The sequence below is a fragment of the Malaclemys terrapin genome, chromosome 1, assembly GCF_027887155.1.
Source record: "Malaclemys terrapin pileata isolate rMalTer1 chromosome 1, rMalTer1.hap1, whole genome shotgun sequence".
In the NCBI taxonomy this organism is placed as follows: Eukaryota; Metazoa; Chordata; order Testudines; family Emydidae; genus Malaclemys; species Malaclemys terrapin.
The window spans coordinates 2,024,815-2,047,812 of NC_071505.1; the positions used below are offsets into that span (position 1 = coordinate 2,024,815).

At 62.9% G+C, this 22,998-nt stretch overlaps 1 protein-coding gene across 1 annotated transcript in view; it reads right to left on the bottom strand.

The window, feature by feature from the left end:
- Positions 1 to 897: 897 nt before the first annotated feature.
- SND1 (staphylococcal nuclease and tudor domain containing 1) overlaps positions 898 to 22,998 on the bottom strand; it is a 483,811-nt gene continuing 461,710 nt past the window's right edge. The window contains exons 17-24 of the mRNA XM_054040282.1: positions 17,285 to 17,473; positions 8,502 to 8,643; positions 6,346 to 6,469; positions 4,038 to 4,107; positions 3,404 to 3,517; positions 2,853 to 3,056; positions 1,474 to 1,518; positions 898 to 1,264 (exon numbers count right to left, since the gene is read on the bottom strand). Coding sequence (XP_053896257.1) covers positions 1,199 to 1,264; positions 1,474 to 1,518; positions 2,853 to 3,056; positions 3,404 to 3,517; positions 4,038 to 4,107; positions 6,346 to 6,469; positions 8,502 to 8,643; positions 17,285 to 17,473 — 954 coding nt within the window. The 3' untranslated portion in view covers positions 898 to 1,198. The remainder of the gene's footprint in view (positions 1,265 to 1,473; positions 1,519 to 2,852; positions 3,057 to 3,403; positions 3,518 to 4,037; positions 4,108 to 6,345; positions 6,470 to 8,501; positions 8,644 to 17,284; positions 17,474 to 22,998) is intronic.

The window sequence follows — 22,998 nt, forward strand, 5'->3', positions numbered from 1 at the left end:
CTCTATTCACCGAGTCCCGCGCCAGCCGCTCCGTTTCCGTGCCCGGGATCGATGTCGGACTGACAGGCCTGTAATTACCCGGGTCATAAGTCTTGGCAGGTGAGCACTGCAGGCAAGGGGCAGGGTGGGAGGGCCAGGGGGGTGCCTGGCACTGGGGTGCAAAGCGGGGACACAGGCGGGATCAAGGCGCTCAGGGAGGAAGGGGGTAGGCGTTTCAGGAGAACATGGCAGGGGCTGGACTCTTTCTCATGTCCGTCCCAGCCCACGACCCCTGTGGCTAGTGCGAGGGGCAGCCCAGGGCTGGGTCAGGTGTAGGAGACAGCAAAGGGCTTGGGCTTCCCCTTGGCTCTGTTCTCCCGGCGTGTGGCACAGCCACCCTTGGGGGTGCAAATGAACCCCCCCTAAGAGCAGCCACTGCCCTGAATGAGGCCAAGCTCCTCCCCGCAGGGGCTCCCCAGGACAACTCCCCATCTAGTGAGTTAGACGGGGGGATCCCAATGGGCAGGGAGGGCCAGGGGCACCCACTGAAGGGGGGATGGGTGCTGGGCCATGGCACAAGGGGAGGGCAGGAGAAATGGGGAGTCAGTCTTGGAACCCTGCCCCACATCACATCTGGGATCCCCCCCAGTCCACACAGGACCTGATCCCCCACTTCCTCCCGAATTGGCTTTTCCCAGCGCAGGGGCCTTTCTCCCCCGGACTCCTGGGTTCCAGCCCCAGCTGCTCACAGATGTGCTGTGCATCCTGCGGACGAGGCCAGCTGGCAGCCCAGCCCCAGACGGGCCCCCTCTCCGCTTCGGGCGGGGTTGGGGAACCGGAAATGGCCCTTTGTACCTAACTGAGCCCCCAGATCCTCCCCACGCCGGCGGGCCCTGGCCGCAAGGAGACAGCGCAGCGCAGCACTCGACTACTTTATTGGGCCTCCAAAGCTTTAAATACAGGCCAGAGCCAGCTCCGCGCGGGACAGAGGCAAGGGCAGATCCCCCGTCGGTCAGACTGGGGCGGGGGGGCCAAGAGCCGCCTGCCCCCCCAGCGGCTCGCTGCCCGGGGTGTGGAGCTGAGGCGAAGGGAGGCGGGACGGGCCCAGTGCAGTGCCCTGGCCCTGTGGTGGCGCAGCGGCTGGGGCGAGGGCTCGGGGAGGAGACGAGGAGAGACGGCGGCTTGGTGGCTGCGGTGGGGCCGGACCCCGGGGCCTCCCCTAGCGGCTGTAGCCAAATTCATCCGCGTCGTCAGCCCGAAAGTCGCCGTAACGCCACAGGTTCAACTGCAGGGGAGAAGGGCCGAGGTGAGAGCCGTGGCGGGCTGGGGAGGGGTCTCCTGCTCCCCCTCCGCCCTGCCCCACAGCCCCCCCGCCAGGCTGTTCCCCACCCCCACTGCTCCCCAAACCTGATACCACCCTCAACCAGCACTGGCCCCGCTCCGGCTCCCCTGGGGCTGGGGGACAGGCTGCCATGGGCCCCGAGCTGGACTCACCCGGTTGGTCTTGGCCAGCTCCTGCGCGTTCAGGTACTCGGTGATCTGCACGAGACAAAGGCCGTCATGGGGGGTGAGGATGCATCCCTCTCACTGGGCCCGGCCCCCCGTAGCCACGCCCCCAATCACCTGCTGGTCCCGCCCCCGAGCCACACCCCCAATCACCTGCTGGTCCCGCCCCCGAGCCACACCCCCAATCACCTGCTGGTCCCACCCCCGAGCCACGTCCCCAGTCGCCCGCTGGGCCAGGTCACACGACACAGAGTGTGGGGGGCCTGAGCCAGACAATTCCCGTCGCCCCCCAGGTGTGTGTGTGGGGGGGAGGGGGAGTCAGGTTCGGGTCACTGTTTCCCAGCTCTTTACTGCCAAGGAGCCGACAACGCCCCAGGCCCGTCTGTTCCGGTACCACCAGCGACCTGGCGTGCACCGCGTGCTGTGCACCGGATGCCATTCTGAGAACAAACTGGGGTCCCTCCATGCAGCAGAAGTGTCTGAAGCTGCCCTGGCTCTAGGGACGGACCCGCACGTAACACAGCGTGGGGCCCAGGGGTCTGGGGGCCCTGCTTTGGGAACCCACTGGCCGAGGGCACCTTTTCACTGCGGGCTCAAAGCGCTTGGCAAAGGGGGAGTCATGCTACAGATGGGGAAACTGAGGCACAGAGCAGGGCTAGGACCATTCCAAGGCCACAAAGGGTGGGGCTAGAATCCAGGAGTGCTGAATCCCAGTCCGTCTGCTCCAACCACTAGTCGTCACTGCCCACCAAGAGCCTGGGGGCTGCACCTCTCGGGGGCCCTGCTGGCCCCACACTGCTGGGGCAGTGACTGCAGCCTGGCATGCGCTGGGCTCTGTGTCAGGGGACAGGCCAAGGGGGCTGCAGTGGGGTGGGGTCCACCCCCCTGCCAGGGCGCAGAGACAGCGCTGCCAGCCGAGCCCACCAGGGAATCAAACAGCTTCACGGGACCCAGAGCATCGATCTGTGAGCCCTGGGCATTAGCAAGTGCCACATCAGCGCCCCAGCACGCACCACTCTGCCCCCCGGGCACAGAGCACACGCGACGGCCTCCCTCCGACCCACAGCGACGCCAGCCTGGGGCGAAGGGGGGCAGGCAGCGCGACTCCCACCAACCTGGCACTGGCACTCACCAGGGCTGGGCATGCCCAGGCCCTCGGCACCCGTTCCCCCACCCCCACGCTCTGCACACGCCCCCCTGCGCCCCCTCCCCCCAAATCCCCAGGGCACACAGGGACACCTCAGCAGCTGCACCCCATGTACCCCCAGCCCCTGTACCCCCCGCATCAGGCCAAAGCCACAGGCCAAGCCCATGGACCCCTCCCCACCCTGCTCTCGCTCTGCGGGGAGAGGTGGGGGCTCACGTACCACTTTCTGGAACTGTTTCTCCTTCCGCGCCTCCACCATGACCAGCCCCTCCTTGACCAGCCCCAGCCCCACATCGCCCTTGGAGTCGGCGAACTGCAGGGTGACATGGGGGCAGCTGGGCCCGAGGTGCTCCACGTTCAGCAGGCACTGGGTGTTCTGGATGTCCCGCACCACACTGTCCACTGCGTCAGCGCGCGCGTCGTCCTGGAGAGGCCGGGAGAGAGAGACCGTCGCCACGGGGCTGGGCATGCCGGGTGGGGGAGCTGGGCCCTGAGCTGAGCGCACAGGGGCGGTGTGGAGTGTGCCCGGGGGGGTTGCAAAGCCGGACAGAGAAGGGGAGGGACGGATGGACAGAGATGGACACGTGTTGAGAACAGCCGACACGATCGGCCCCTCCCTGGAGTCGGGAAGAGATGTATTTTGCCCGCTGTGGGCAGCAGGGCGCTGGGCAGGCTGGGTCCAGGCCCCACCTTCTGGGGAGCCCCCCTCCACCCCATGGGGAGCCCCGCCCCTGCCCCGCCCCCCCGGGAGCCCCACCCCTGCATACTTACATCCTGTGGCACCTGGATGAAGGCAAACTTGTACTCGATGGCCTGGGCGGGCAGGATGCGGGTGCTGAAGGCAGGCGGCAGGGTGCCCAGGCGCGTAGAGGGCAGGGTCTCCTTCTGCAAGGAGCAAAGGGACAGGGGGTCAGGGGGCCCCACGGGGCAGTGGGCGCTCCGGCATGGTGCGCAAGCTCTCCCGCTGCGTGTTGTGGCAGGGCCAGAGGCGCTCAACCCCGCAGTGTGAACTGCGCCCGTGGAACGTGCCGGGCACCCGGGTGTGGCAGCGAGGGGAACAGCCACGCCGCGCCTGCCCCGGGCGATACAGCAGGGTGGGGGCAGGGAGACCAGGATCTCAGCGCTTGGGGGCCAGGTAGATGGGCAGGTTCCTGACCATCTGCACTGGAACCGTGTGATTCCCGCACCCCATTCCCTTCTCAGCCCTTCTGCCGGGGCCGCCGTGGCTTGGCCCTTCCTCGGCACGCTGCTGACAGACAGGGGTGGGGGCTGCGTTCCTTGCAGCCTAAGCCCTCCGGTGGTTGCTGGGGAGGGAGCCGGGCTTAGCCGGGCCGGCTGGGGTGGTGAACGTGCCCGCGGCCGCCCAGCTGGTAGCGGTGCCCCCACGGAGGGGCCAGGAACTCACGTTGCCGTAGTCGATGTAGAAGATGTGCACCCTGGCTGGCGACTCCACCTTCTCCACGCGGGCCCGGTACCTGGCAGGCAGGGAACACGTGTGAGAACCAGTCCCCCCCTGTCCCCCCAACAGACGGGAGCAGGCCGATGGGGGAGACAGCCCCTAGACAGACCCCAGAGGTGCAGCCCGAACCCCGGCCCTGCTCAGATCCCCAGCACTGCCCCTCCCCTGCCGTCCCTGCCCGGGCTCCAGGCCCAGCCCAGGCACCGAGAGGGGAGGAACAGATCAATGGGCCCCTGGAGCACAAAGCACCGCGACTAATGAGCAGATTGATGTGCGCTGCTTAAACCAACACGCTCGCCACGGCAGTAATTAGCCGCAGATCCAGCTGGGGCTTCGCACCGACAGACGTCCGTGGTGCCTTCGCCGCACCCGGCCCGGGACAGGACCTCAGCTTTGCCCTGCGCAGAGCCAGGCTGCTCCCCCCGAGGAGCAGGAGACAGAACAGAGCTCGGCAGCCACCGACTGTGCCGGGCCTGGCGCGCCCCGCGTGGCTCTCCGGGAGCCGGGCACAGAGTCGCTGCACCGGACCAGCAGCTGAGCCCCTCGCTGAGCGCCCCCTCCTCACCAGGCAGAGGCCTGGGCCTGCACAGGGAACCCCACCGGCCTTCCCTGGGGGTGAGGGCAAAGAGCCCCTGCCAAGGCTCCAGCTTTGCTCAGAGCCCAGCAGGGGGCGATGCCCGCCAGAGGGGGCAGCAGGAGCTGGTGCAGACAGAACAGGGGCTGCCCTGCTGGAGTGGGGGGCAGGGACCCGTCCTGTGCCAGGAGCGGCAGGATAAGGCACGTCGGAGCAGGGGGTTCAGACCAAGGCACAGCTGAGAGCCCCCCCACCCCCACCCCGTGCTCTGATGCATGGAGGGGGATGGGGGGAGGGCTGCTGGCTGGGACCCGCAGTGCCGAGGTGTGAACACAGCTGTGCCAACTCACAGCTGCCAAGGTGCTGGCACCCTCCCCCCGCACAGCGGCCTCACACAGCCGGGGGGCGTTTCCCATCTGTTCCCCCCCGGCAGCGGGAGAGGGGATTGGGGCTTGCGGCCCCCCCAGAGGCGGTGGGAGCAGCCGAGGAGCCTGGTGGCTTCTCCCTGCAGCACGGAGGAGGGTCCCATCACCAGTGAGCTCTGAGGCTGTGCCACGCCGGGGCAGGGCAGTGTCTGGAGGTTCCACTCCAGGCCAGGTCCCGTCCCAGCCATGGCAACCAGCCCGGCCCCAGGGCTGGAGCTGGCACCATTTGTGGGGGGTGGAGGTGTATGTGCAGAGTGCCTGCTCATCTCAGTGATGTGGGCCCCGGGCCGGCTCTGCTGGGCATGGCCGGCTGCGGCGTGGGCCCCGGGCCGGCTGCTTGCTATGATCTGGATTCCGCTGACACCCCATGGATAAAGCTGGCTCGAGGTCTCCCTTCCCCCCTCAGAGACGTGCGACCCCCAGCACAGGCATTTCTGGCACCAGCCCAGTTCTACCCTCTGTCACGGAGTGTGGGGGAGTCAGGGCCCTGCACCCCTCTCTTCCTGCGATTCACTGTGACTCTCAGCCAGCCAGTAAAACAGAAGGTTTATTAGATGACAGGAACACAGTCCCAAGCAGAGCGTGTAGGTGCAACCAGAACCCCTCAATCAAGTCCTTCTGGGGGGTTTAGGGAGCTTAGAGCCCAGCTTGGGGTTCCCTGCGTTGCACCACCCAGCCCAAACTGAAACCAAACCAAAACTCCTCCAGCAGCTCTCTCCCCTCCCCTCTGCTCCTCCTCTCCTTTGTTCAGTCTCCCGGGCAGAAGGGGTTATTTCTTCCAACCCCCCTCCTGGCTCAGGTTACAGCTCAGGTAGCTTCCTTCAAGGGAAGTCCCACATCCCCACTGCAACCCCCCTGCAACATTCCCAGGTCAAATCTGCCCCGCTCCCTGCTCTGTCACACCCTCCCCCTGGCTGCCAGTGATACCCCGGCTGGGCCTGGGGCCAGCGATTCCCGAACCCTCCCATCCTGCCCTGGGAGGCTGCGGGGTGAACAGACACGGCTGGCTCAGCTCCCCCAGCCCTCCCCCTGCGCCCACCCCCTGTATTACTGCACTGAGCCAGCGCCCCCCCTCACCGAGAGCCCTCCCCTGGCTCCCGGGGCATTATTCTCAGGCAGGGCATTCAGCAGGAGCTGGTGTACCCAGCGCATGCCCAGCGGCGCTGTAGCCAGAGCGCTGCCCCCACATCCCTGGGGAGAGGACGCCCCCCAGCTGGCCACGTGGCTCCGTGCCCGACCCAGGACCGAGACTCACCATTCCCCATCCACAAACTTGGCGATGCAGTAGTCCCCGCGGCGCGGCGCGTAGGACCCTTCCACGGGCGGGTGGCCGGCGATCTCGCTCCGCATGTTCTCCATCAGCTTCTCCAGCTGGGTCCCTGCAGGGGGAGAGACCTGGTCAGGCAGGGGGCACCTGTCAGAGCCGGCCCAAGGGCCGCCCGCGCAGCCCCTCACAGGCAGCTGCTCCCCAGCTGCGGTCGCAGCGGTGCCGGCTGCCTGGGCGCTGAGCACGTAGCCTGGCTGGGTTTAGAGCTCGCGTCACTCCCAGTAACCGCCTGGCACCGATACCCTCCGCTCTGACGCATGACACAGGCATGACACTGCCCTGAATGACTCTGTTTGAGCCAGAGCAGAGCTGTCAGACAAACGGCCACCCTTCACTTCCAACTAATCCCCCCCAGCCCCTATTCCACTGATTAATTACCCTCCCGGTCTACAGTCACGGTTCGTTCCAGCCCAGGGTCTCGCTGCAGCTGCCCGCCATAGGACCTGCTAGGCCGACGGGCCCCTGATCAAATACTTCTCCCCGGGCAGGTACTGACAGACTGGCATCGGGCCACCCCTTCGCTGCTTCTCTGCGATGCTAAACAGCCGAGCTCCACGGGTCTCTCACTCAAGGCAGGTTTCGAAGCCTCTAATCCGGCATGCCCCAAACTTTTCACGGTCACGTCCCACTTTACCCCTTGCCCTCTCGGGAGCCAGGAATGAGGCCACAGCTCGGGGGGGGAGGTGCAGACAGAGGTAAGGGGGCCGAGGCTGGGGCTGCAGCTGGGGGTAGGTCTGGGGCCAGGAACGGAGCTGGGGTCTGGTCCGAGACTGGGACCGGCAGCAGAGAGCAGCTGGGGGCGGGGCTGGAGCTGGGGTCGGTCCGAGGCTGCGGCTGGAGGCATCGGGAACAGAGCTGCAGCTGGGGGCTGAGGACGGGGGCAGGGCAGGGCTAGGGACAGGCCAGGATCGGGGGCCAAGGCTGGGGCTGGAGCAGAGCTGGGGGCGGAGCAGGGCTGGGTGGCACTCCCACCCACCACCACCCCGTACGTTCCTCTGGGTCCCCTGGGGGGCGCCCCACAGTTTGGGGCTCTCTGCTTTAAGAAGTCTCATGGCTCTTTGCTGCCCCTTTTCTCCTCTGGCGCTGGTTTGTAAGTGCCTGGGGCGTAGTTGCACCTGGCCCGGGCACAGACGGACGATCTGGGGGCCCAGTTCGCTGTGCTACACCGAGAACCCGGGCGCAGCAAGGTCCCGGTGGGATCAGACAGCTCCTGGCAGGGCTGGGAGCCCCCCCGCTCCCAATCCAGCCTGGTGGCTCCTTACTCCTCCCGGGCATGGCGCGGCCCTCCCTGGATCTACCCCGGTGACTTCCCCAGGGCCCCCCAATGCCCACACGTCCTATTCCTACCCTTTGTTTCCTGCCTTTTAACCAGTTACTGATCCACGAGAGAACCTGCCCTCTCATCCCATGGCGGCTCACTTTGCTCAAGAGTCTTTGGGGAGGGACCTTGTCAAAGGCTTTCTGGAAATCCTAGTCCACTATATCCACGGGATCCCCTTGGTCCAGTGGATGATGGACGGATGGACAGACGGATGGGGCACCTTCTGGGGAGCTGGAGCCTTGCCCCCGCTGGCCAGAGGAGGGGAAGTAGCCGAGCTGCTCCCGTGGCCCTGAGCCCCTGCTGTGCCGCATGGTCCCTCACGTACCCAGTGCCCAGGTGGGCCGAGCTGCAAGAGGAGCTGGTGCAGCTGTGGGCGTGAGTGTGGGGAGAGGCTCCCCCCCAGGGCTCGTCCGTTACCGAGGGCCTGGCCCAGGGAGCCACTTGCTGCCGGGGGCGAGCACGTGGCTCACCCTGGGGAGGTGCTGGCTGGGCACGCTGCCCACACACTGCAGGTCACATGGCCTCACCCGGCCCAGCCGGGCCGGGAGCAGTGGAGCTGCCAGGGGGACGGGCCCTGTGTGACTCACCTCTGATTCCTCATGGCTGGTTCCTGAGCTCGGTGCTCCCAGCCAGATGGGAGCAGCTCCCCACAGGCCCCCGAGGAAGGAGAGAGGAGTGGGGGCAATCCCCCCTCCCCCCAGCCCTGCCTTGTCCCATCCCACCGCGGTTACACGATGCCCCCCCTTTCCCTGCCGCCACCTACCTGTCTCCACGTCCTGCACGTAGAAGTGCAGCTCGTCGGTGATCTCTGTCACGAAGACTGGCTTGTAGCTGGTGGTTCGCTCCTTCTCCTCCAGCACCGGCACCACCTCCTCCACCGGCGCCTCCTCGTACTGGGACCAGACCTGCCGGGGAGAGGAGACCGGGGCTGAGAGATGGAGCGGGCGAGGGGCACCAAGTCGTTCTCCGTGGGACCCCCCGGCCCAGCGCTGACCCAGTGCACCGGGGAGCCCAGGGCCGGCACAGCAGGCAGCGGTGGGGGTCGGGACTGAGGGGCAGTGACAAGAGCTGTGTGCCTGGGCAGCTCAGGGCTGGGATGGCGGAGGGGTGCTGTGGGTTGGGATTGAAGGACACTGGCAGAGCTGGGGGGCAAGGAGAGCCCAGGGCTGGGATAGTGGGGGACTGCGGGTCTGGATAGAGGGGCATTGATGGGGAGAGAGCAGTTACACGCTGCAGCTCGGCAGGCTCAGGGGAAGGGGTGGGCTCCTGGCACCGGTGTGTTATTAACCATCCAAAGCTCCCGCCCTCTGGGCCAGACTCTGCTGCGGCTTCACCACCTGCCCCCGGGTGACTCTGGATTCACACCAGGAGCAGTAGCCTGTGGCCCGGAGCTGCCGGGAGGGGGAAGGCCCCTGGGCTAGCACGGACCAGATGTGCAGGGTGCAGCCCGGGCACCAGGGCATGGCCAGGGCGCTGAGAAATGCCGGAATGGCAGTACCAGCCCCGGTTTGAGTCGGTGCAGCTCAGGTGCCCTGCGAGTGGCTGCAGCCCTTGGCAATGCCCCCGGCAGCAGTGCCCAGCCAGCCCGGCCCGTGCCCACGCCCTGGGAAGGGCACAGCTGTTGAGCAGTGACCTCTCCTCCCCTAGCCCCGCGCGTTCAGGATGGCAGGAGCGGGCTGGGACGCTGATTGGACGTGACAGCGTGTCACGTCCGATCCAGTCGCTCGGAGGCTGAACAAGCAGCGGGGGCTGTCTCAGGCGGCCAGCGACACAGGCCAGCCGACGGTGCGGGCGCAGCAGAACGCACATACACCTGCTGCCACGGGGAGCAGAAAGCCCCTCACGCTCGGGGCTGAGAGGAGGGAGCAGCTGCCGGGGAGCAGACCCCAGCCCCAGACAGAGGGGGCACCGCAGACTGCAGCTGGGTTACCGGCACGGCTGAGTCGGATGGAGCTGCTCGGCTCACGGCAGTGAGGGGGAAGGATCGGATCAGACCCAGCCTGAGCAACGAGAATGGATCAACTGGTCACATCGACTGCCTGCCTCGCCCCCGGCCGATCGCTGGCCAGCCCAGAGAGCTCCGCACCGGCTGTGAGCGCGCCACAGACACCAGAGAGCAGGCTCTGGGCAAAGCAAGCAGCCCAGTGACCGAGCTGCAGCCGGGGTGCCACCTGGGGCCAGGGAAAGGGCACGGCTGGCGCTGCCCCCCTCAGACACCGGCGTTGGGGCAGGGGAGCAGCAAGGCAGATGAGGCACCTGCTTCGGACTGGGACCGGCTCTGCAGAGCGCAGCATCCCTGTGACGGGGGCTCTTTGGAGTCACCAAAGCGCTGCCCCTCAGAGAGAGGTGCCCGTACCCAGGCACACAGCCATCTCTGAGAACGGGGCCTGCAGTGACCTGCCCACGGCCCCTTTCTGAGTCAGCCGCGGCACGACTACCTCTCCCCCTCCACCCAGCACCGGCAGGAGCCCTCCCCCCAGAAGCCACTGCAGGGCCCCTGTGCGCGGACACCACGGGGAGACGCTGCTGGGCACAGGCAGGACTGTTCCCTGGGCTGGGTTCTCATGGGCGCGCGGTGCCCTGGGCTGGCCACTTCCCTTCACCCAGCTCCCTGGGTCAGCGCCCCCCACCCCTGGCAGGGCTCCCGGCACCCCCAGAGCACGGGGCGGCCGTGCTGAGCTCACCCCGCTCACGGACCGAGGCAGCCACCATCCCAGGGAGGAGCCGACAGCGGGGCGCCCAGCTGGGCCTTGTGCCCATGGCTCCTGAACCAAGGGCTGGCCTGTGGGGGAGCCCTGGCACCTGTCCCAGGCCCAGTGCCTGGCAGCCACGCGTGCTTGGGTCCATGGCCAGCCCCCATGGTGCTGCAGGCAAGGCACCTCAGCACTACTGCCTGTCCTGCCACCCGCCGCCCCGTGTCATCCGAGCGGCCCCCGGGTTGTGAAGGGCTCCAAGATCCAGGCTGGTTAGATACCTAGGTGACAGGCGGGCACTTCCCAGGACAGAGACGGGGGCATGGGCATCTGGGGCATCTGGCCCCCATCACAGCCGGAGCTACAGCCCCTGGGGTCCCACACCTCCTGCTGGCACCGCGGCTACTCAGGCCTGACTGCCCGGGTAGCGGGGACCCCAGCTCCACTCGCCCGCCCAGCACCGGGCTCTGGCCGGGGGAGGAGCCCATCAGCCATCTCCCAAGGCTGGCGCTGTGCTGCCCCAGCCCTGAGGCCCTCCCCGCGGGGCACGGAGCCAGGGCTCTTCCCAGGCTGCTCCCAGGGTCAGTGGCACACCCCGGGCTAGAACCCAGGAGTCCTGACCCCATTTCCACACACACTCCCTAACCCACAGACCCCCACCCTGGCCCAGAGTTGGGAACCCAGGAGTCCTGACCCCACCCCCCAACTCACTGGAATCCACTCCCCTCCCAGCCTGGGAGAGAACCCAGGAGTCCTGGTGCCTGCTCTGAGCACTGACACGGGAACACAAACCCGCCGGCGCCGGCAGGGGGAGCCCGAGGCGGCCGAACAGCCGCTGCGCGTGGCTGAGCGAGGCAGCTCGGTGCCAGGGGGCCTGGTCAGCCTGTCCCTGCTACGAAGGAGCCGGGGTGGGGGGCTCACTACAAACACCGTCTACCCCAGACCAGAGCCCAGGCGCTGACAACACGGGGCCCAGCCCCAGACAATGCCCATGGCTGGCACATGCCACTGCTGGGGTTGGGGGACCCTCTTCTCAGAGCCAGCCACAGCCACCGCCAATCCCTCCATCCCACGCCGGCGGTAGCCACGGCTCTGCAAGGGGGGCTCTGAGATGGGACAGAGCGGCTCTCCAGGGCACGCAGCCAAATGCAGACTTCAGGCTGGGCACAGGGGCTATGCCAGCCCAGCACAGGGTCTCATGGTGCTTACCGAGGGCCAGAACCCTGCGGGGAGCCGTGCGCTCCAGCCCTTTGCCCTGTTACAAAGCGTCCCGGGCCAGGAGGCTTCCCAGCGTCTCACTGCCAGGGGGGTTGCTGGTATCCAGCCTAAATCGCCCCTGGCTCTGCTCTGGCCTCGTACGCTGTTGGCAAAGCACAGCAGCTGTGAGTCACCAGTGGTACGTTTAGCCAGGTGGCACTGGTGTGTGCTGCCCGGCGCTGCCAGCCCAGAGGGGCCAGGGCTCTGCCCGCAGCAAGCACCCAGGCAAGGCTGCAGAGACCGGCCAGGGGAGTGGCTCACTCTGCCGGGTACAGGTCAGCGTCTCTCCGCCTGCCCCAGCCAGGGCTGTGGGAGTCTGGAGCCGGGGTGCAGGCAGTGCGAGCTAGCTGGGAAGGGAGCAGGCCGAGGGACCCCGTGAAGGGAAAGATCAAGCACAGGACACACGCAGCCCCACGGAGAAGCTCGGCCGGGGGAGAAGAGAAGCAGCAGGCGGTGAGCCCAGGGCAGGGACACCGCGCAGGATTCACTTTCTGACAGCAAACTCCCAGCTCACGTGAGGTCTGCCTGCCTCTCCAGGGGGCCGGGAACCAGGCCGGGCAGCTGGACAAGGCTGGGGGGTCCGGGAGTCCTCAGGAGGCAGCAGCCTCTGCCCACCCCCCAGCTGGGCTAGGGAGTGGTGGCACTCGGGGTCGCCCATGCGATCCTACAGCAGCCAGCCCCAGCGCTGGGGGTCACTTGATCGCAGGCTCAGCTCTCACAGACATGGGGGGGTTTACGCGCGCTGGTCCCTGCTTATCGGAGCGCGCACACTTTCATGTGATCTCCCCCAGCTGCTGAATCAGCTCCTGGATGTAATTAATGGAAGCATTAAGTGGACTGCTGGCTGGAGCCCCAGGGGCCCCGCACGCCGCTCGCGAAGCGCTCCCAACAGACCACATTCAATTAAGCCTAGAAGACTGCTAGCTGGCTCCGCGCACCACGGGGGCTTCCCTCGAACGCAGGAGCTCGCTGCGCGGGCCGGGCGTTCCGCAGAGGGGTCCTTTCCAAGGGGTTGAAGCTACGTACGTCGATGTCACTTCCCCCTTCCCCTCAGCACCAGAATCTCGTCCGCTGCAGCGTTGGCTGCTGGCATCCCGCTGTCACAGGCTGGCACTCGGGGATCCAAGCGGAGACGGGATGTTCCTCTCCCTGTTCTCAGAATACCCCCCACCGGGATCTGTCCTGCCGGTGCACTGGCAGCTGCCGCAGCCCCTGGGGCGGGTGTGTGCGTGGGCACTGGCGAGACGAGGTGGATTGCTCTGCGCCTGGCAGACTGAGAAGGTGCCGCGCTGTGAGTGGCCTTTGCGTTGTTAGGGTGCGGCGTGGCCGGGGAGAACGTGCGTATCCAGCCCGTCTGACCGGGCGGCCTCCGAGCCTGCCCGCTCTGGTTGTGGCATGGGCAGTGCCGTGGCAGCGAGTGGACGGCGTCCAAAGGCAGCAGCCAGAGGTAGCGCAGCTCCTGTTGGCTTTTAAACATTCGCTCCGTCTCTGGATCAGACAGCTGCCCGTGTGGTGGGGTCATGAAACCGCGCTAGCTGGTAAGTGACAAGGTGAGTTTAGGCCAAACTACGTGGAATTCATTCACCCCCATCAGCCCTGCAGCATAGGCCAGGCGGTTCCCTACGGAGGCCTGACGCCGGACTAGATGGGCCAATGGTCTGGAAGCAGCAGCGGAGGCGGGGACTCCAGGCCTGACCTGGGACGAACAGGTGACCTACTTTAAGTGTTAGGGCTGTTTGGAAGATCCCTGTGATTCACATCTCACTGATGCCGGTCCTCCCTTCCCCTAACACGCCCCATCCTGCTTATTAACTCAACCAACCCCAGACTCTCTTGGCCAGGCGCTCTGCCCTCTTGGGCTCCCCCTCCGGTTTTGTTCCAGCCACTGTCTCCCACCTTCACCTGCCAATACCCACGATGGCGGATGGTATTTAAAACCTCAAGCCACGCAGCCCTGTTCATTGGAATGCCAGCCAACCCCAGCAAGACACTGCACCCAGCTGGGCTGTCTTAGCTCTGGATGTCCTTATTATTCAGCGCCCAAACGTTCCTTGAGTCCAGCTAGGCTCCCAGCCTCCTGACATCCTGCAGCAGTGAGTTCCACAGGCCCCACGTGGAGAGGGCTTCCCTATCCTCAGTGCTGCTGTCCTTTCCTCTCCAGGCCCCCTTGCTCTCGTACGACAAGATGCAGTGGCTGGGAATCTCTGATCTCACCCATCCCAGGCAGCATTTCCTGTGTCTGTAGTGCGTCCCCGGAGAGCCGGGGGGCGTACGGCAGGCCCAGGCTGCGTGGCTCCCGGGAGGGGAGCGAAGGGACTCCTGACAGCCCCGGCATGTTAATGTGTTTTACTGGGTTGATTTTCCCCACTCGTTGCCTCTGACACAAATTCAGAGTGATGGGGCCTGTCAGGCAGGCAGCAGCCAGACAAGAGGGCAATAAAACAATTAACTGCCGAGTAAACCCTGCTTTAATTGTCAGGTCACGCTGGCGCTGGAAATCTCCTCTGACCTGGCAGGCTCCCCGGCACTCGGGGGGAGAAGGGCTTCGGGCACGAGCTGTACCAAACAGCGGCGATGCGCCAGAGTGCGGCCAGGAACCGTGCAGTAACTCGGGTAGGGTGAGCCTCCCCCGGCCTGCGCTACAGCACCTGGACTTCGCCTGGGAAGGGCATTTCCCTGCACAAGCTGGGCATGCTCAGAGCCCCATAGCCCTGCCTCCCTCCTGCCAGGACACCAGGGGCTCAGCCCCCCCTCTGCAAGCGGATGGGCTGGCCAAGGGCCAAACCCAGATGTTCTTCCACCTGCCCCATGGTGCTTATAGGACCCAACCCCCATGTATCCAAACTCGGGAGGCTCCCAAGCAGTTGCTGCCCCACAGACGCATTTTTCAGAGCTACCCAACAGCCCATGTGGGGCTGCATGGGACTCAGGGGGCAGCAATCCCCCTCCGCCGGGACAGCTCCGCCAGGACAGGGGGCAGAGCAGCAGAGAGCACCCGCTGGGATCCTGGGCTGCAGCACAGACGTATCCCCCCACTGACCTGGCGGGGCGAAGGAGCCCGGCGCTAGGACAGACCCGCCAGGTCGCTGGATCACCCAGGCCAAGATTCATCTGGGGCTTCCGGCTGCAAGATGGGTGCCCCCAAGGGAACGGCACTGGGAGTGGCTCCGGGGCGGAGGCGGTGCCTGGAAGCAGCTCCAGGGTGGAGACAGCGCCTGGGGAGGGGCTGGCAGCAGCTCCGGGGCAGAGGCAGTGCCCGGGAAGGGGCTGGAGCGGCTCCGGGGCAGAGGCGGTGCCCGGGAAGGGGCTGGGAGCAGTGCCAGGGCGGAGGCGGCGCCTGGGAAGGGGCTGGGAGCGGCTCCGGGGCAGAGGCGGCGCCTAGGAGCGGCTCTGGAGCAGAGGCGGTGCCTGGGAAGGGGCTGGGAGCCGGCTCTGGGGCAGAGGCGGCGCAAGATTGCCAACTGGGGGCCACGCAGGACTGTCCCAACGCCCCGGCCGATCAATTCCAAACCACCGGGGGGGGGTCTGGGCGTCAATGGCAGGACCCGACTAGTTTGGGGGGAGCGAGGGCCCCACGGAACCCCTGGTGTCTGGTCAGCAGAGCCCCAGCCTCCGGCACTACAAAGTCTCTACGGATCCCAGCAGAACCGCACCCCCCCATCTCATCTCTCGGCACCCCCCAACACAGCTTAAACATGCAGACACCTGCGCGGGAAGGGGGACATTGGGAGGCAGACAAAGCCACTGGCTGGGGGGGAGGGGAGGAACGGGGGCACACGGAGCCCCTGGCATGGGGGTGTGACGTTATTGATATAATCTGGGACCATATAGATCATTGTTGCAACCAAGGTCCTGTAGTGGCACGCAAATCTTGTATAAAGGGGGTCAAATGGGGTGTCTAGGACAAGGTTATGGTTTGCTGGTTATGATTATGCTGTCTATATGTGTGTATCAATTTTGTAGTTGAAGTTATGAATATTGGCTCTATACTGTCTGTATGGCAAACTTATGCTATGCTTCTGGGTGACATCCCAGACAAGCTGAGATTAGCTCTGCCTAGCCTGCTTGATGGCCCATTAAGGACCATCAGCTATACAATGGACCCATTGAGAGAAGGCAGATACGCCTTGTAACTCAGCAAAGTATGCAGGGACTGGCCCATGTGACTCCAGACACCATTTTGCTGTAATTTTCCACAGTAAGAACAAAGAGATGTTCTTACACCTGGAAAAGACTATATAAGGCTGATGCCTCATCTCCATCTTGTCTTCAATCCTGCTTCTTACCTCTGGAGGAACTTTGCTACAAGCTGAAGCTTTGAACAAAGGACTGAATGACCCATCCCAGCTGGGGATGTTCCAGAAACTTGATTTGAACCTGCAGTTTATTCCATCACTGCTACAAGCCTGAACCAAGAACTTTGCCATTACTGTATGTAATTGATTCCATTTAACCAATTCTAACTCTCATCTCTATCTTTTTCCTTTTATGAATAAACCTTTAGATTTTAGATTCTAAAGGATTGGCAACAGCGTGATTTGTGGGTAAGATCTGATTTGTATATTGACCTGGGTCTGGGGCTTGGTCCTTTGGGATCAGGAGAACCTTTTTCTTTTACTGGGGTATTGGTTTTCATAACCATTTGTCCCCATAACGAGTGGCACTGGTGGTAATACTGGGAAACTGGAGTGTCTAAGGAGATTGCTTGTGAGACTTGTGGTTAGCCAGTGGGGTGAGACCGAAGTCCTCCTAGTCTGGCTGGTTTGGTTTGCCTTAGAGATGGAGAAACCCCAGCCTTGGGCTGTAACTGCCCTGTTTGAGCAATTTGTCCTGAGTTGGCACTCTCAGTTGGGTTCCACCAGAACCGCATTGTCACAGGGGGAGGGGAGGAACAGGGGCACACGGAGCCCGTGGCATGGCGGAGGGGAGGAACGGGGGCACACGAGGGGCGGAATGGGGGCACACAGAGCCCCTGGCATGGCGGAGGGGCAGAATGAGGCACACAGAGCCCCTGGCATGGGGGAGGGGGCACAGGGTCCTTAGGGTGATGGGGGGGGGGGGGGCAAAGCACCCTGCTGACTGCATTGAGCTCAGCCACCAGGAGCAGCAGAGGAAGGGATGCTCCTGTTGGTCACCCCAGCCTGTGGGGAGTCAGGCGCGGGGAGAGGTTGTGACGTGGCCAGGCCCCCCTGGAACAGAACCCAGGGGCCCTGAGTGCCCCACTACAACCACTAGGCCCCGCTCCCCCCAGAGCCATCTGCCTGCGCTCACTCCAGCGCCTGTCCCTCTAAGGAGGCACCTCGCTGGGAGGAAAGCAGGTTTCCCAGGCCAGGCGAGCGGGTAGCGACCCATGCTGGCACATTCCCAGCGCCCTTCCCAGCTCAGCAACCCGCAGGCGGGCACTGCCAGCCGCCTGGTCTCCAGGAGTCGGAGGGAGGCGTGTGGGGTCAGGAGCTGGAAGGACAGCCGGGAGGCTGGGCCGGCGGAGGCCCCCTTCGCCCTGGTGCTGGGGGATGCAGCGGGAGAGCCCCAGACAGGGAAGGGACCAGGCCCCTCCTGGCAGCTCCCTCTCCTGTGGAACGGACCCATCTCTTACCTTCTCCTTCTTCTGCTTGGCGGCCTCCTCCGCGGACAGCAGGGCCTTGTAGTAGGAGCTGCGCTCGGCCGTGAAGTGCACCTTGGAGAGCGCGTGCTCCACCAGCGCCACCGACAGGTTCACCCCCTCGATGTGCAGCCAGCCAATGAAGTTCCCAGCCTTGTCCATGCTCTCCACTTCCACCTCCACCTGCGGGCACAGACGGGCAGGCCGGTCAGTGTGCGGCCAGGAGGAGCACAGGGGGGCTGGTGGGGGTGGGCATGGAGCCGAGGGGCAGGGGGAGCATGGGGAGGCGGGGGAGCGACTGGCAGAGCACGGGGGCCAAGGGGGTGCCTAGTGTAACACAGGGCCAGGCAGAAGGCAGGAGCCGGGGGGATGACTGGTGGAGCGCGGGGGCTGAGGGGGGTGCCTAGCAGAACGTGGGGACAGGCAGAAGGCAGGGGCCGGGGATGGAGAGCGACTGGCGGAGCACGGGGGCTGAGGGGGGCAACGGGGGACTGGTGGAGCGCTGGGGCTGGGGGGACAAGTGGAGCGGGCCGGGGAGGGGGTGACTGGCGGAGCGCGAGGGGAGAGGGGGGTGCCTAGCAGAACGTGGGGACAGGCAGAAGGCAGGCTGCTCACCCTCTCCCATCCCCAGAGCAGGTGGTGATTGCGTTGGGGGCGAGCGATTTGACAGACCACCCCCTTCCCCTGGGTCGCTGAGTAAATCTGAGCTGGACAGCTGCCCAGAGGAATGTCCCCTCCTGCGCTCAGTCATGACATGGCCAGCACCACTGCCCTCTATTGGGCACGTTCAGAACAACGTGCCTGCGGGTCATAGGTCCTATATGCTAACAGCCGCTGGGGAGTCTCCTCTAGCTCACCTTGTCAGAGCTGTTGCTTTGAGAGCAGAGGGGGCTGGGTCCTAACCCTGCTATTGCTGGGGAGTCCCGGGCCAGCCCAGGCGAGAGCCGGAGGATTGTGGTAGTCTGCCAAGGGGCTAACGCCCTCTCGCACACAGAACAAGCTGGCACTGAGAAGGCGTTTGGGAACACGACGGAGCCAATCACCACCCAGTGGGCTCAGCATCGGTGCTGGGACCAGGGGGGCTGCCACACCCCCGGTTTGAAGTGCCTTCCATTCTATCCAGGCATTACAGTTTGGTTCAATGGCTCTCAGCACCCCTGGGTCCCTGCAGCCACACCCCCCTTGGTCAGGTGAAGGCAGAGTGCCGCAGGCCATGCCACGTGGCTGCCCCTCATGCTGCGGAGAGCTCATCTGGCCTGGTGCACAGACGACAGCCCCCACCCCTTTCTGCTGCAGCACCGGCTCCCTGCTCCACACGGGACCTCCAGCGGGCCACTGCCTGTGCCAGCCGCAGCCCCCCTGCGTCCCAGCCGCCCGAGCGCTCTGGAGCCGCGGAGAGGCGCCTGGGAGCTCTGGCTGCAAGAGCGGCTATTAAATATGCAGGGTCCCTCCCTCCCGCAATTATCATGCCACAGGGATCTCAAAAGGGAACCGCAGATGGGAAAAATGACACTCAAAGCAGCACAACTGATAAAAATTAGGTGTTCTATTCAGACAGCCGCACTGGCTGCCATGGCAACCAAAGTTCAACCGACGAAGTGCCCCGCACCTCGCTGTGTCCTCGAGCAAAACCCACCCAGAGACACGTGGGCAGGGGAGCCAGGCCACCATGCTGAGCAGGCACCAGGGCCATGTCAGGAGCTCTCCTTGGGCTGGCAAAATAGGGGGCACTGCTAACACTCGGCCAGGGCACAAGGGAATCCTCCAAGATCAACCCTCCGTCACAACTCCCAAGGGCTTCCAATGCCCATGCTTCAGGGCTCCCAGCTGATCCCCAGGCTGGGTCAGGAGACAACTCGCCCCAGGCTATTGCACCAACCACCACTAAGGCTGCTTCTCTGCCATGGCACAGGGCACTGGGTGGCAACGTATGCACCAGTCCTGCCGCAGGGCCAAGGCACGTGCCGTCAGCAGCCCCGGCACACAGCTGCGCTGAGGGGCGGTTTTGCACCCAGCATTAGTGGAGCCGGGGCCCCAAAGCAGACGGTGAGCATGGAGCAGGGTGGCACTCAGACCCCTGCCTGGTGCTGATCCTCTCTGGCTATCGTGCCATCCTTGGGTCTCCCCACAGTGTCCTCCCTACACCCCTAGGGCTGCCCTGCAGCACTTGGTCCAGGCGATCACAGGCTGAGCTCAGATCCTGCCCCCTGCATTCACCTCTCCAGGCTGGACCAAGGCCTTTTTTCATGCGCATTAAGATCCACCCTACACAAATCCTACAGCCGGCCACCACACCCCAGTTTCATGGCGTGACGCTGGGGGCCAGGGTCCCCGGGCCTCAGCTGAACCCCGCCAGCTCTATAGCTGGAACCCGGCCGGCTCAGCTGTGTGGTCGGATCGTTAGAACAGGTGTTGGCGTTACCGGTGTTCAGGCTTTATTGGATGCTTGAGAGTCGCTGCTGGCATGAGCCTCACTTAGAGCATCTGTGTCCCGTATTGTGGTAACGTTTGCGCGGTTGTGTTGTGAGTCTCTGTGACTGTAAACCACCAGCCAGGAGAGACACTAACTCGTGGGAAGGGCTGAGCTCCATCCAGCCCAGACAGACCATTGCGGGACAGTCAACAAGAGGACAACAGACTTGTTATTCTGCCTGCTCCCGTCAGCTCAGTTTTGCAGCCCAAAGCACGCTGGGAGAAGAGACTAAAGCCCCTAAGGTGAAGGAAAAAGTGGTTCCTCTTCTGTAACTTGTTCCTTGAGATGCCTTGCATGTGCCCATTCCACTGCTGGAGATCTTTCTTCCCCTCTGTGGTACCCAGCGGGGTGGCCTCTGCTGTCTGACGCCACTGCACATGGGTAGCAGAGACGTCTCCAACCCCCTCAGCTCTTTCGCCCCACACAGACTCCAACAGAGAGGGGAAGGCAGCGGGGCGTGGAAGGGACCCTTACAGAAAGGTAGGGAACCGTTTCTCCTTCGTGTGCTTGCACCTGTCCATTCCACTGCGGGCGAGTCCCAAGCAGACAAACCCGGAGGAGGGCTTGGAGTCTGACAACCTTTTGGACACCGGCCTGTCCACGGACTGGCAGGGAATGGCATCAGGAGAAGCAGAGGTGTGGACTGATGACCGAGTTGCTGCTTTGCAAATGTCTAAGATCGTCACTTCTAGAACCATGCGGTTAGGAGAGACCTCCAGGATCTTTTTCATAGATTCATAGATTCTAGGACTGGAAGGGACCTCGAGAGGTCATCGAGTCCAGTCCCCTGCCCGCATGGCAGGACCAAATACTGTCTAGACCATCCCTGATAGACATTTATCTAACCTACTCTTAAATATCTCCAGAGATGGAGATTCCACAACCTCCCTAGGCAATTTATTCCAGTGTTTAACCACCCTGACAGTTAGCAACTTTTTCCTAATGTCCAACCTAGACCTCCCTTGCTGCAGTTTAAACCCATTGCTTCTGGTTCTATCCTTAGAGGCTAAGGTGAACAAGTTTTCTCCCTCCTCCTTATGACACCCTTTTAGATACCTGAAAACTGCTATCATGTCCCCTCTAGGTCTTCTCTTTTCCAAACTAAACAAACCCAATTCTTTCAGCCTTCCTTCATAGGTCATGTTCTCAAGACCTTTAATCATTCTTGTTGCTCTTCTCTGGACCCTCTCCAATTTCTCCACATCTTTCTTGAAATGCGTTGCCCAGAACTGGACACAATACTCCAGTTGAGGCCTAACCAGCGCAGAGTAGAGCGGAAGAATGACTTCCCATGTCTTGCTCACAACACACCTGTTAATACATCCCAGAATCATGTTTGCTTTTTTTGCAACAGCATCACACTGTTGACTCATATTTAGCTTGTGGTCCACTATAACCCCTAGATCCCTTTCTGCCGTACTCCTTCCTAGACAGTCTCTTCCCATTCTGTATGTGTGAAACTGATTGTTCCTTCCTAAGTGGAGCACTTTGCATTTGTCTTTGTTAAACTTCATCCTGTTTAACTCAGACCATTTCTCCAATTTGTCCAGATCATTTTGAATTATGCAGGATCTGTTGTGTCTAAACCACCCAGGACAGATGGCTCCAGCCTCCTTTGGAAGAAGCTTCCCCGACCTCCCGAGGCGTCTGTTCCATTGTCCTGCTGCGCTGACAGTAGGAAGTTTTTCCTGAGATTTAATCTCAACCTGTTCTGCTGTAGTTTGAGCCCATCGCCCCTTGTCCTGCCCTCTGTGACAAGAGAACAACTTTTCTCCATCTTTTTATGACAGTTTTTCACGTATCTGAAGACTGCGGTCACCTCCCTCCTTCATCTCCTCTTTTCTGAACTAAACACACCCTGTTCCTTCAGCCTTTGCGCCTATGGCTGGTGATCCATCCCTTTGAGCACTTGCACTCTGTTGAGATGAGTTCCTGTCTGCATCCTGTAAAACTTGCCCATACCGGTATTGCCCTGGCCTCTTCTTTTGTCATTCAGTGTTGCACGCATTCTAAAACAATATGCATTTCCTCACCTTTTGGGGGCGAAGCCAGACTCTGAGGCACCTGCTCCCCTACTTTGTGTAAACTTTGCTTGTGCCAATCAGAAACGAACACAAACAGGTTTTGGGCCCCGTCCCCTATGACACTTCTATGATGTCATAGTTGGTACTTGATGGGCCTGCCTGCCATGTGCAGGCAGGGAGAGGAGAAAGAAAAACGAATCCTGTGTATCCTGTGTACACCCGTAACCGAGCCGGATCACCTCGAAGCCTCTCTCTCAGCTCACGTGTTTCAAACAGAGTGTCTACGTTTGCCGGTCGTTATGCGTTGGTTTGTATTTGTAAGTATCAGTTATTACTAAATGCTGCATCTTTGTTTATAAATATTGTTAGTAGATATTTTAGTCATTGTGTGTTTTAAGTTTCATTAACTCTATTAGCTAATCAAACGCTGCTCCCTTACCCCTTGTAATTATCCCCAATAAAACTTTAAATTGATTCATTTTAGGTGTGTGTGTGTGTGTGTGTGTGTGTGTGTGTGTGTGTGTGTGTGTGTGTGTGTGTGTGTGTGTGTGTGTCTGCAGTTTGCATCGTGACCCATACTCTCCTTGCATCCCTTACCAATATAGTCTATTGCCACATGCAGCCTGGTAAATAACAGGCCTGCATTTTCTTTCGCCCCTGCGTGCCCGTGGCAATCCACATGGCGTCACGAACAGGATGCAAGGGAGTTGGGCCATGCCCGTGGCACGCTGCAGACCGCGCAGACGTATCTGAAGACTGCGGTCACCTCCCTCCTTCATCTCCCCTTTTCCGAACTAAACACACCCCGTTCCTTCAGCCTTTGCGCCTATGGCTGGTGATCCATCCCTTTGAGCACTTGCACTGAAAAGCCAGTGACACTGCCTGGGTGCTAGTGGAACGGGCCGATGCCCTAGCTGGCAGGGCTGCATTAGCCACCCGGCAGCACAAACCGCTGCCCGAAGAGACAGAAGAGGAGAAACTGGATCAGCCCTTAGCCCTGTCTGCAACCACCATGAAGTCTGTGGGGATCTAAGGGCTTGGGAAGTTCCAGGGAGGAAGCGAACGCCATTCTTGCACCCAATGAACCAAGTCTCTCCTCATCTCGCCGTGCAGGGGGCTGGGAAGAACGTCGGCAAAGAGACATGGCCGCCTTCGGGAGAGGGCAGAGAGAAACGTCATCCTCGTGGAAAACGGTCTCGGGAGGCTCTGCC